This window comes from Caenorhabditis briggsae, assembly GCF_000004555.2.
Source record: "Caenorhabditis briggsae complete genome, chrII, whole genome shotgun sequence".
NCBI lineage: Eukaryota > Metazoa > Nematoda > Chromadorea > Rhabditida > Rhabditidae > Caenorhabditis > Caenorhabditis briggsae.
In genome coordinates, this window is record NC_013486.2 from 14,793,919 (window position 1) to 14,807,167 (window position 13,249).

General features: G+C 37.8%; 2 protein-coding genes across 2 annotated transcripts in view; both read right to left on the reverse strand.

The window, feature by feature from the left end:
- Cbr-pqn-42 overlaps nucleotides 1–5,299 on the reverse strand; it is a gene marked incomplete at both ends in the record, with an annotated part of 9,681 nt that extends 4,382 nt beyond the window's left edge. Inside the window, 5 exons of the mRNA XM_045243071.1 lie at nucleotides 2,736–2,815; nucleotides 3,098–3,570; nucleotides 4,627–4,709; nucleotides 4,779–4,872; nucleotides 5,094–5,299. Coding sequence (XP_045097305.1) covers nucleotides 2,736–2,815; nucleotides 3,098–3,570; nucleotides 4,627–4,709; nucleotides 4,779–4,872; nucleotides 5,094–5,299 — 936 coding nt within the window. The remainder of the gene's footprint in view (nucleotides 1–2,735; nucleotides 2,816–3,097; nucleotides 3,571–4,626; nucleotides 4,710–4,778; nucleotides 4,873–5,093) is intronic.
- A 2,349-nt stretch (nucleotides 5,300–7,648) lies between these two features.
- CBG21441 lies at nucleotides 7,649–12,345 on the reverse strand (the record flags this gene model as incomplete). Its single annotated transcript, XM_045243072.1, has 7 exons — nucleotides 7,649–7,793; nucleotides 8,584–8,699; nucleotides 10,211–10,393; nucleotides 11,451–11,598; nucleotides 11,820–11,896; nucleotides 12,065–12,149; nucleotides 12,275–12,345. 7 exons carry the CDS (start codon nucleotides 12,343–12,345, stop codon nucleotides 7,649–7,651), a joined length of 825 nt encoding a protein of 274 aa, XP_045097306.1.
- Between the last annotated feature and the right edge of the window lie 904 nt (nucleotides 12,346–13,249).

Here is a 13,249-nt window from a genome sequence, read left to right on the forward strand (position 1 = left end):
TTCTGAATTTCTGAATTCCTGAATTTCTGAATTTCTGAATTTCTGAATTTCTGAATTTCTGAATTTCTGAATTTCTGAATTTCTGAATTTCTGAATTTCTGAATTTCTGAATTTCTGAATTTCTGAATTTCTGAATTTCTGAATTTCTGAATTTCTGAATTTCTGAATCTCTGAATTTCTGAATTTCTGAATTTCTGAATTTCTGAATTTCTGAATTTCTGAATTTCTGAATTTCTGAATTTCTGAATTTCTGAATTTCTGAATTTCTGAATTTCTGAATTTCTGAATTTCTGAATTTCTGAATTTCTGAATTTCTGAATTTCTGAATTTCTGAATTTCTGAATTTCTGAATTTCTGAATTTCTGAATTTCTGAATTTCTGAATTTCTGAATTTCTGAATTTCTGAATTTCTGAATTTCTGAATTTCTGAATTTTTGAATTTCTGAATTTCTGAATTTCTGAATTTCTGAATTTCTGAATTTCTGAATTTCTGAATTTCTGAATTTCTGAATTTCTGAATTTCTGAATTACTGAATTTCTGAATTTCCTCAAATTCCCAATTCTCCCAATTTCCCAAGAGGGTCAAAGTCCAAAAGTACACTTTCCCATTTCTGCAAAACCTAAAAGAAACCGTATTCCGTCAAGTGTGTTAGCTTGCACTTTTAGTGCAAATATATCATTTTCTCTACCGTCTCTTCACTTTCTACACTCTCTCGCTTTCTTTAACTTATCTCACTTTCTAACACTCCCTCGCTCCCCAAATCCCCTTCTTTGCTCGGCGGCTCTGTGATTGGAAATATTGACATTCTCTCTCTCTCTCTCTCTCTCTCTCTCTCTCTCTCTCTCTCTCTCTCTCTTTCTTTTTCTAATTCAAATGACAGTATAGATATTATTTGTTTGTGATGGTGCTCCGTGAGCTCCGACAGAAATGACAGTAAGTTTGACTAGAGACGGCGAGAGAGTGTGTGAGAGGGAGAGTGAGGTTAGAGAAAGAAACTGTTTGCTCAATTGAGCACACGAATGAGTATGAAGGTAGGAAGAGGAGTTTTTGTTGGTGACCTGGGGGAGAGGGAAAAAAGATTTTAACAATTTTTTGGAAAAAAAAATCAAGGGGTGGGGATCAAAATAATAGGGTTATATCTCAAAAACTAAAAGTCCCAGCAACAAATAGTCAACTAAAAAAATGTAGAGCATAACATTTTACACTAGAATCAATTTTCAGAACTCTAAAAAACTTGGACCAAAAAGATGGAAAATTAAAAATCCCCCTTTTTGGCGCCAAAAATCTCAAAAAACCTCAATTTTGACTTTTTGAGCTCAGGAATTCCATTTGCATGCTCAGCGAAAAAAGCAAAAAAAGATAAGCCTCTGTGAGGATTGAACCCGGGTCGTGAAATTGGTAGAAAAACACATGAAAAATCCCACTGAGCCATTTGAGCACTTTTCTGGAAAATGCTAGGAAATCTCATTTTTGGAGTTTCTAGCGTCGAAAATTGTGTTTTAAACTGTTTGAACTGTCAAAATCCTGGTTAAACGTTGGAAAATTACTGAAAAATTGAATTTTTGATCCCCATGATTCCCTGAAATGTGTCTAAAATCGATCAAAAGTCATTTTAGGGAGAGCCGATGCACCATATCACCTATTCCTTGGGGTTTATCTCAAAACCTAGAGTTCCCAGCAAAAAATGGTAAACTAGAAAGTCGTAGAACATAAAATTTTACACTAGATGTCATTTTGAAATTTTGAGAAAGTTTGGTCCAAAATGGTCTAAAAATGGTTAAAAGATAGGCTCTCCTCATTTTGGAGAGATTTGATGCACCATATCACCCATTCCTTGGTGTATATCTCAAAAACTAAAGGTCCCATTGAAATTGTCAAGGGGGTGGCTATTGACCAATGAGCAGAAGGGCAACTTTCAAAAAGGAACCGAAATGTCAAAATGGGATGTTTGTAACTAAGAAATCCAAATTTTACATGTCTGAAAACCCCAAAATCCCCAAAAAATGGGGGAAAAATAGTCGAAAATTAGATTTTTTGAAAAATTTCAAAAAAAATTTTTTTTCAAAATGTTTAAACTCAAATTTTGTAATTTTGGGTCCAAATTGATAGATTTCAGCCAGTTTTTAAGGGTTTTCTAGAATCTGAATTTCGATTTAAGAACTCATTTTTCCAGATTTTTGCCTTCAAATTCCTTTTTTTAGTCCAAATGACATCATTTTTCCATTTTCTGCACAAACGGTCTTATCACCTATTGATAACACAATCAATATATACATAAAATACATATACTTATTGTCTGTGCACAGAAGACAATAGAATAGATACATTTACAAATGTGCCAAAAATGATATGAGCCAGAAAAAAAACTTAGAGAACGAAAAAAATTTTTTTGACTAACAACATTTTGAGCTCAATTATCTCGGCTCCTATAAAAGATATAAAAATTTTGTCAACTGATAAAATGTAGCTGATATTATGATAAACATTTTATTAATTGACCGCTTTTTGATATCTCCCACAGTAACCGAGATATTTTAGTTCAAATATAACGTAGGCACATTCAAAAGAAACGATCTCACACTGTTTCCTTTCAGACAATTTATCTCACTTCCCATAACAGATATCAAAAACTTGTCAACTGATAAAAGGTTTCTGATATTATGGTAAACATTTTGTCAGTTGATCACGTTTTGATATCTCCTACAGTAACCAAGATAATTGAGCCCAGCCCCACCTGTGTAGATTGAGTGGTTGCCAAGAGCGTGGTATCCCCTTCTGGATAGTAGTCATAATCGGGTCCAGATGCGTCGGGCGCTGAAAATTCAGAAAAATAATTTAAAATAGCTGGAAAATCATGAAAAATGACCCAAAATAGTCCAAAAACCCTAAAATCTGGACACCCGGACACACAGACAGACACCATTTTTGACTCTAAAAGTGCAATTTTCGACCGATTTTCATGATTTTTGGGCCATTTTCAATTATTTTAGGTTAATTTTCACGATTTTTGAGCCGAAAATAATGAAAATGTCTTAAAATTAGCTTAAAATGGACCAGAAATAGCTTAAAATAGCTGAAAATCCCAAAAAAACCTACTAGTAGTGGTCAATTTCTCTGTTGGGACGACTTGTGGCGGTGGTGGCGGTGGTGGTGGCGTATAGAGGCTCTGATATCCATTGTTATACGAATTATGGTTACTGTAGGTGTTCTGCTGGGAATTCAGATGATGTGGGGGATTCTGATGACGATTTTGGGAAGTTTGGAAATTTTGATTTTGGCCATTTTGGTGATTTTGGAAATGACGGTTTTGAGAATTTTGGGGGTTTTGAGAATTCTGAGAATTCTGATGACGTGGCGAATTCTGAGCTCTCCTCATCTGCTCCTGCTGCTCTTGCTCCTTAATCCACGCATTGACCCGTTTTTTCGAGTTGTTCGAATTTTGGCATTTTTGAATTCCCGCCGAGCCGCCGCCGCATTTAAATGACGTGGCTTGAAGAGCAGTCTGGATAGTGGTAGACGTCGTGACGTCGGATTGAGGCCATTCAAAGGTTTCAGTGACACGAGAGCATCTGAAAAATGAAGGGGATCGAGAAATGCGTCAAGGCACCGAAATTGCGGCAATGCGCGAAAAATACGCCAAGGAACAAGAAATGAGTCAAGGAATCAGAAAATGCGTCAATGGCACCGAAAAAGCGTCAAGGAACAGGGATCGCGTGAAGGCACAGAAAATGCATGAAAAAGACAAGGCACTGAAAAAGCGCAAAAACGCATTTTGCGTGTCTTGACGCATTTTTTGATGCTACTGCACATTTTCGGTGCTTTGACGCGTTTTCGGTGCTTTGACGCATTCTTAGTGCATTAGCGCAGTTTCCATGCCTTGGCGCATTTACGGTGACTTAACGTATTTCTGGTGTCTTGGCGCTATTCTAGTGTGTTGACGCATTTATAGTGCATTGACGCCTTTTTGGTGCCTTGGCGCACTTTCGGTGTCTTGACGAAACATCAGTGATCTTGGCGTCTTTTTGGTGTCCTGCATTTTCGGCTCATTGACGCCTTTTTGGATGCCTTGACGCACTTTCCATGTCTTGGCGCATTTTTCGTGCCTTGACATAAATAATTTGGTTGCCTTGACGCGTTTTTGGACATTGACGCATTCTTGGAGACTTTTTCCATTTTTTATGTTTTGTTTTCAGTGCTTTGACTCTTTTTCGGTGCCATTGACGCATTTTTCGATGCTATTGCACATTTTCGGTGTCTTGACGCACTTTCGGTGCTTTGACGCATCTTCGGTGCTTTGACGCATTTTTGGGCCTCGGCGCATTTTCGGTTCCTTGACGCACCTTTAGTGCTTTGACTCTTTTTCGGTGCCATTGACGCATTTTTCGATGCTATTGCGCATTTTCGGTGCCTTGACGCACTTTCGGTGCTTTGACGCATCTTCGGTGCTTTGACGCATTTTTTGGGCCTCGGTGCATTTTCGGTTCCTTGACGCACCTTTAGTGCTTTGACTCTTTTTCGGTGCCATTGACGCATTTTTCGATGCTATTGCGCATTTTCGGTGCCTTGACGCACTTTCGGTGCTTTGACGCATTTTCAGTGTCTTGGCGCAAAAAAAAAGAACTCACGAATCCAAAACAATCGCATCGAAATTCTTGGCGCCCAGCCGAGGCCATCCCTCGCCGGCTCGATCGATTTGAAGATTTGGGAACTGCAAATTGGCAGAATTGGCGGGAATTCGAAATTTCAAAAAAAAAACAAAAAATTTCCCCAAATTCACCGCTGTGCTGGTCCTCTGAATTATATGATTAGATTCGAAATCCGGTGCCACCACTGAGATACGGTAGCTTCTGGTTCCAGCCAAATCGTTGAGTCTGAAAATTTCCCAATTTTCAGAACTTTTTTTTTTGATAATTTGATAATACAACTTTGATCTCGTCTTGATAGTGATATCTGAGTCTGTTAGCGTTTTTTAAAAACTACAGTAACCCGAAAAACCTCAAAAAAATCTCGAAAATCCCACTTTTTAGGCCATTTTCCACCATTTTCAACCGATTTTGCTGGAATTTCCTGAATTTGCAAATTTTATAATTACCTCCTCAAGTAATTATAGCAATTAGCACATTGGAGCGGAGCAAATACGATGAGAGCCGGTCCGCCGGCTCTCGTGACGTCATTGGCTCCACGGAAGGTTATGGATGGGCTCGAGGAGCATTGTTGGAGGAGGTGAAGGCAAAAAGCTAGGGTTACTGTGTAGGTGAGCAATAGGTACGGTATTAATACGGTAGTAGAGGTCGGCATGATGCGGACCTGGAAATGCGGGACTTTTTTGGAAATTTCGAAAAAAAAATTTTTTCAAAAAATCGGAATTTTTTTCAAAAACTGACCTAACTTTGAGCTCGATTATCTCGGCTCCCATGAATGATATCAAAAATTGGTCAACTAATAAAATGTTTTTCATGTTATCATCAAAATTTTATTAGTTGACTAATTTTCGATATCTATCATAAGAATCGAGATATTTCAATTTAAAGATGACATAAGCATCTTCAATAGAATGTATCTCACACTGCTAACTTTAAGCCAATTTATCTTGATTCCTTTAAAAGATATCAAAAATCTGTCAATTGATAAAATGTTACTAATTTTATGATAAACATTTTATCAGTTGACTACTTTTTGATATCTTTCACAGTAATTGAGATATATAAACTCAAAGATAACGTAACCACCTTCAATAGAAGGGATACCACACTGTAAACTTTGAGTCAGTTTATCTCGGTTCCTTTAAAAGATATCAAAATTTTGTCAACTGATAAAATATTGCTGATAATGTGATAAACATTTTATCAGTTAATCACTTTTTGCCATCCTTCATAGGAACTGAGATAATAGAGCTCAAACTACAGCATCAGAAGAAAAAAGCTTAAAAATTAATGATCCAAGGAGTATTTAGGGGCTTTATCGTCATATTTATGTCAGAAATTTTCGAAATTTCAAAGAAAGCGAGAGAGAGTGAGAGACGCAGAGAAACAGAGAAAGAAGAAGAAGAAGATAAAATGTGAAATGAGCTCCTTCTTCTTCTTCCTATCCAACCCCTCACGAACACCTGTTGTTTCGAAAAATCAAAAGAAAAGAGGAAGAGAAATAGTGTAATAGATTATCCAGGAGGGGGGACCCCGTCGGGTCCCCCTGGAAGATCATATGGCGGAGAATGAGAGTAATAGGAAGCGGAAGGACAAAAAAAACCAAAAAAAAAGGAACAGATGAGAGAAAATCTGAAGAGTTCGGAGGTAAAACCTCCGAATTCTTGTTGATCGAGAAATACGTCAACGCACCGAAAATGGGTCAAGGCACTGAAAATACTTCAAGGGACTGAAAATGCGTCAAGACACGAAAAATGCGTCAAGGGACCAAAAATGCGCCAAGGCTCTGAAAAAGCGTCAAGAAAGATCCCAAAGGTGTGTCTGAGCCCTAGACCATGACAAAGTCATCGAAAAAAGTCATTGAAATGAGGGTATCGAGAAACGCGTCAAGGCACCGAAATTGCGCAAATGCGCGAAAAATACGCCAAGGAACAAGAAATGCGTCAAGGAAGATTCCAAAGGTGTTTCTTGAGCGCTAAAACAGGTCATTATTTAAGCCATTAAAAACCGCCGAAAGGAGGGCATGGAGAAATGCGCCAAGACACAAAAAATGCGTCAAGACACCGAAAGTGCGCCAAGGCACCAAAAATGCGCCAAAACACTGAAAATGCGTCAGAAATGCGTCAATATTTTGGTGCATTGACACATTTTAAGTACCTTGGCGTATGTTCGGTGCCGTGACGCATTTTTGGTGTCTTTACGCATTTTCGGTGCCTTGGCGCATTTTCCGTGCCTTGACGCATTTTCGGTGCCTTGACGCATTTTTGGTGCTTTGACGCATTTTTTGGGCCTCGGCGCATTTTCCGTGCCTTGACGCATTTTCGGCGTTTTGACGAATTTTTAGTTCCTTGGCGCATTTTTCGCGCATCGGCTCATTCTTGGTACCTTGGCGCGTTTCTAATCCTTTGCGCTTGTTAGGTGTTTTAGCGCAATTCTGGTGACTTGACGCATTTTTCGGGACCTTGGCGCATTTTTCGTGTCTTGACGCAATTCTAGCTTCTTGACGGATTTTTCGTTTATTGGCGTACTTTCGGTGTCTTGACGCATTTTCAGTGCCTTGACGTGTTTTTAGGTGAAAAATTCAAGTTTACAGCCGGGAAAAAGTTCATTTTCCGCTCAAAAAAGGGCTAAATAAGAAAATAATGGGGGGTTTTTGACACCAAAATTGATGGAATTTCGAATTTTTTACATGGAAAAATACAGAATTCAAAACAACCGAGAGAGTGTGAAAAGTGGGCGGGGCAAAAAGTGAAATTTGAAGGAAAATGCAAATTTTGTGAGATTTTGGGGGTCCAAAAAGTGCAAATTTTAGCAAAAAAATTGGGGTGGAAAAAATCAATAAATACATCAAAAAAGTGAGATCAAATATCAGGGAAAGTGAGATTTTTTGTGAAAATGGGTTAGGCGGGAAATTCAAATTTTCAAATTTCAAAAATACAAAAATAGCTCAATTTCGGCGTAAAATGGCTCAAAATGGCTCAAAAAACGTCAAATTTCAAGAAATCTAAGAAATTGTGGGCGTGGCCAGAGGGGGCGGAGCTTGTGAGTTGTCAATGGCAAAGATTGTGCAGACGACGGATGAGGGACGGGTGATGACACGCATTCTGGTCGTGGGGTTGGTCATTGCGATGAGATACTCCATGACGCCGCTGGAAATGATGGGATTACTGTAGTTTTGGCTGAAAATTTGGATTTTGGACTGAAAAATGACTAAAAACGGGTCCAAAATGGGTCCAAAATGGCTCAAAGTGGCTCAAAATGGGTCCAAAATGGCTCAAAATGGCTCAAAATGGGTCCAAAATGGGTCCAAAATGGCTCAAAGTGGCTCAAAATGGGTCCAAAATGGCTCAAAATGGCTCAAAATGGGTCCAAAATGGGTCCAAAATGGCTCAAAGTGGCTCAAAATGGGTCCAAAATGGCTCAAAATGGCTCAAAGTGGCTCAAAATGGGTCCAAAATGGCTCAAAATGGGTCCAAAATGGCTCAAAATGGGTCCAAAATGGCTCAAAATGGGTCCAAAATGGCTCAAAATGAGTCCAAAATGGCTCCAAAATGGCTCAAAATGGGTCCAAAATGGGTCCAAAATGGCTCAAAATGGGTCCAAAATGGCTCAAAATGGGTCCAAAATGGGTCCGAAATGGCTCAAAATGGGTCCAAAATGGCTCAAAATGGGTCCAAAATGGGTCCAAAATGGCTCAAAATGGGTCCAAAATGGCTCAAAATGGGTCCAAAATGGGTCCGAAATGGCTCAAAATGGGTCCAAAATGGCTCAAAATGGGTCCAAAATGGCTCAAAATGGGTCCAAAATGGGTCCAACATAGCTCAAAGTGGCTCAAAATGGGTCCAAAATGGCTCAAAATCGCTAAAAATGGCTCAAAATGGGTCCGAAATAGTTAAAAACCTCAATTTTCAGCGATTTTCAGCCAAAAAAAAAACTCACGAATCTCGATCTTTGGTCCCAATCACATTCAGCTTCTTCACCACATCCGCCGTATTCTCAATTTGTACATAAATGATGAATTCCGATCGAATCGGATAGTTCAAATCGTTCCAGCGCTGCAAAATTTCAGATTTTTTGGCTGAAAATTGCTTAAAATTGGCTGAAAATCGCTTTTTTTCACCTAAAGTGGTCAAATATCGACATTTTAGGATCAAAATTAATCATTTTCGGCATTTTTAAAGTCAAAAATCGTCATTTTCAGACCAAAAATCATCATTTTTGGCAATTTTAGAGTCTAAAAATTCGATTTTCAGCATTATTTCCAACCAAAAACATGGATTTCTAGCAATTTTTGAGTAAAAAACGACCATTTTCGGCACTTTCCAGGTCAAAAATTGGATTTTCAGTATTATTTTCAGCCAAAAATGGTCAATTTCAGGCTGGAATAGCTCATTTTCAATCAAATATAGGTATTTTTTGGTCAAAAATCACCATTTTCGACATTTTTAGTTTCGAAAAATTCGATTTCCAGCGTTTTTTTCAGCCAAAAATATGAATTTTTGGCATTTTCAGACTTAAAAATGACCATTTTTATCATTTTTACGGTCAAAATTGTTCGTTTTCTGACATTTTTGGAGTCAAAAATTAGATTTTCAGCGTCATTTTCAGCCAAAAATGGCGTTTTAGCGTCAAAATTGGCCATTTTTAGCATTTTTTGGGGTCAAAAATCGTCATTTTCAGACCAAAAATCATCATTTTTCACATTTTCAGAGTCGAAAAATTCGATTTTCAGCATTGTTTTCAGCCAAAAACATGGATTTCTAGCATATTTAGGGTCAAAATTGAGATCATTTTTAGCATTTTAAGTGTCAATTTTGACTATTTTCAGCACTATAAGATTCAAAAAATGCGATTTTCAGCATTGTTTTCAGCCATAATTGACCATTTTCAGTCAAAAAACCCCTCTCACATGCAACAATTTGTTAATTCCAACGTCCGTGACGAAATCGGACGATAATTGCAGGTGTTGGGCGTTTAATTGAACCAGAAGGCGATCATCGAAAGTGCTCTCGTACAGAATCATCAATTTATGAAGTCGGGAGGCCTGGAATGTTGGAAATTGATAAAATTGGAGAAAAATGGCTCAAAATCCATGAAAAATGGCTCAAAATCCATGAAAAATGGCTCAAAATCCAAGAAAAATGGTCCAAAATCCATGAAAAATGGTCCAAAATCCATGAAAAATGGTCCAAAATTCATGAAAAATGGTCCAAAATCCGTGAAAAATGGTCCAAAATCCATGAAAAATGGTCCAAAATCTATGAAAAATGGTCCAAAATTAATGAAAAATGGTCCAAAATCCATGAAAAATGGTCCAAAATTCATGAAAAATGGTCCAAAATCTATGAAAAATGGTCCAAAATTCATGAAAAATGGTCCAAAATCCATGAAGAATGGTCCAAAATCCATGAAAAATGGTCCAAAATCCATGAAAAATGGTCCAAAATCTATGAAAAATGGTCCGAATCCATGAAAAATGGTCCAAAATCCATGAAAAATGCCATTTTGGACCATTTTTTACAGATTTCAGACCATTTTTCATGATTTTTGAGCCCAAAAAACTCACAAAAGGCAGTTGCAAGAACTTATTGGCGTCCATAATTCCATTTCCTCGATAAATCAACGATTCCACTGTTCGATCCATATGCAACAGCCATCCGTGCGCCGTCGGATAGTTGGCGGTTACGGTAATATTGACCTGCTTGCATTTGAATTTTCGCTTTTCCACCAGGTATTTCTGATCGAATTCCTGGAAAAAAAATGGGATTTTTAGGCAATTTTTTGGCCGGAAATCCGATTTTGTGAGTCGAAAAATGCCAAAAATGGTCAATTTTGACCCTAAAATCATAAAAAATTAATCATTTTTGGCTCAAAATACAGCTGAAAATCGCCATTTTCAGCCCCATTTTGAGCCATTTTGAGCCATTTTTGAGCCATTTTGAACCCATTTTTGACCACTTTAAACCCATTTTAAGCCATGTTGGACCCATTTTAAGCCAATTTTCCGCCGATTTCGACCATTTTTTCAGTCAAAAATCCAAATTTTCAGCCAAAACTACAGTAATCCCATCATTTCCAGCGGCGTCATGGAGTATCTCATCGCAATGACCAACCCCACGACCAGAATGCGTGTCATCACCCGTCCCTCATCCGTCGTCTGCACAATCTTTGCCATTGACAACTCACAGGCTCCGCCCCCTCTGGCCACGCCCACAATTTCTTGAATTTTTCGAAATTTGACGTTTTTTGAGTCATTCTAACCCATTTTTTGAAATTTTTGAAATTTGAATTTCCCGCCTAACCCATTTTTCGAATCTTTTTAACGCACGAAAAATGCGTCAAGACACCGAAAAGACGCCAAGACACTAAAAATGCGTGAGAGCACGAAATATGCGCTAAGAATGGGTCAAGGCGCCGTCAAGTTAGTGTGTTTGCGCTTTTTAGGTGCTCTGACGCTTTTAAAGTGCTTTGGCGCATTTTCAGTGTCTTGGCTCATTTTTAGTGCCTTGACGCTTTTTGAGTTCTTTGGCACGTTTTCCGTGCCTTGACGCATTTTAGGTTCGTTGTCGCATTTTTAGTGTCTTGACGTGTTTTTGGCGCTTTGGCGCATTTTTCGTTCCTTGACGCATTTTCCGTGTCTTTACGCATTTTTCGTACTTTGGCGGATTTTAGGCATATTGACGCATTTTATGTGACTTAACGCGCTTTTCGGTGCCTTGGCGCGTTTCCGGTGTTTTTCCATGATTTCTGGGTCATTTTCAGCCATTTTTCATGATTTTTAGCCTATTTTCAGCCTATTTTCCTACCATATCGATTGTCGCCGAGTCTATCGACACATTGGAATCAGTTAACCACGCCAAATGCCACCTGGCCAATTCTGGCAATTCGATACTGTAGTATACGGTCTTCTTCTCGGCTGGCTCCGGATTTTGTGCTCCGACCGTGTAGTGGACTCTGAAAATGTGATTTTTAGGGTCAAATTTTGTGAAAAATTCGAATTTTTAGATCTTAAAACCTAACAATCGCTTAAAAATGAAAAAAAAATCGGAAAAAAATTTTTTTGAACATTTTTGAAATTTCAGATTTTTTTAAATTTTCAGCATAAAATCCACCTTCTAGACCAAAATTTTGTGGAAAATCCAAATTTTCAGGTCCCAAACCCCCAAAAAACTCACTTTGTGGTCGTTTCGCCCGTCTCTGACGTCTGATTTGCGGCAAACGACACGCCGAGCACTCCATCGACCCAAATTTCCTGGAAATCCGATTTTTGGGTTATTTTTAGCGGCAAATTTGAATTTTTGAGTTAAAAATTAGGAAAAATCGTTTTTCACCGGAAAAAATCGGTGAATTTTAGGATTTTTTGAAAAAAATCGAAAAAAAAATTTTTTTTCAAAATTTTTCAGAATTATCGAATCCTCACATTCATCGAATCGCTGAATTTCCAGCAGACATGTTTGAGATGACACGGGCGGTCCATTAGGCAGTCTGCGGTGGCGATTGGCGTTCTAAAAATTGAAAAATGTCGATTTTTCAGCGTTTTAAACATTTTTAGGGCTTTCAGACCCCAAAAATCGCGTTTTTCAGGTCCAGAAACCTTCAAAAGCATGCGAAAATGCTCCAAGGCCCTCACTTTTCTTCAATATCCAACCACCGCCTCGCCAGGTCCATTACTGTGTCGTTCGATGTCTCCACCGCGGCCATTTTCCTTTTGAATTAAAATTTCATGCTTAAAATTTGATTTTTCAACAAAAAAAACCCGAAAAAAACCAAGAAAAACGGAGAAAATTAAAGACTTTTATTGAGAAAATGTTCTGCAGTTGTCCGAGAGGAGTACACGGGGAGGAGGAGGTAGTGCAGTGGAGCGCGTTAGCGTTAGAATAAGTGAGAAGTTAGGACACGAGAATGGTGTATTTTAATTTTTGCAAGGTTTTTTGAGTTTTTTGTTGCTGATAAGTGATTTATAGATGGAAAATAAGAGAAATTGAATGAAAAAACAGAAAAAATAGTTTATTTGACAGCAAAAATACAAACAAAAAGAATATTTAGAACGAAAAAATTAGTTGAAATCAATAGACTTTTTGAGTAGCTCAGCAAGATTATTGGGATTCTCTGGGACGATTGTACTAACTTCAGGCACCCTTTCTGGAAAAAAAAACTGACTCACAAATTTCAGAATCTGAGAATTTCAGAATCTCAGAATTTCAGAATTTTAGAATTTCAGAATCTGAGAATTTCAGAATCTTAGAATCTCAGAATCTCAGAAATTCAGAATTTCAAAATCTTAGAATCTCAGAATCTCAGAATTTCAGAATTTTAGAATCTCAGAATGTCAGAATCTCAGAATTTCAGAATCTCAGAATTTCAGAATCTCAGAATTTCAGAATTTTAGAATTTCAGAATCTGAGAATTTCAGAATCTTAGAATCTCAGAATCTCAGAAATTCAGAATTTCAGAATCTTAGAATCTCAGAATCTCAGAATTTCAGAATTTCAGAATATGAGAATTTCAGAATCTTAGAATCTCAGAATCTCAGAAATTCAGAATTTCAGAATCTTAGAATCTCAGAATCTCAGAAATTCAGAATTTCAGAACTTTAGAATCTCAG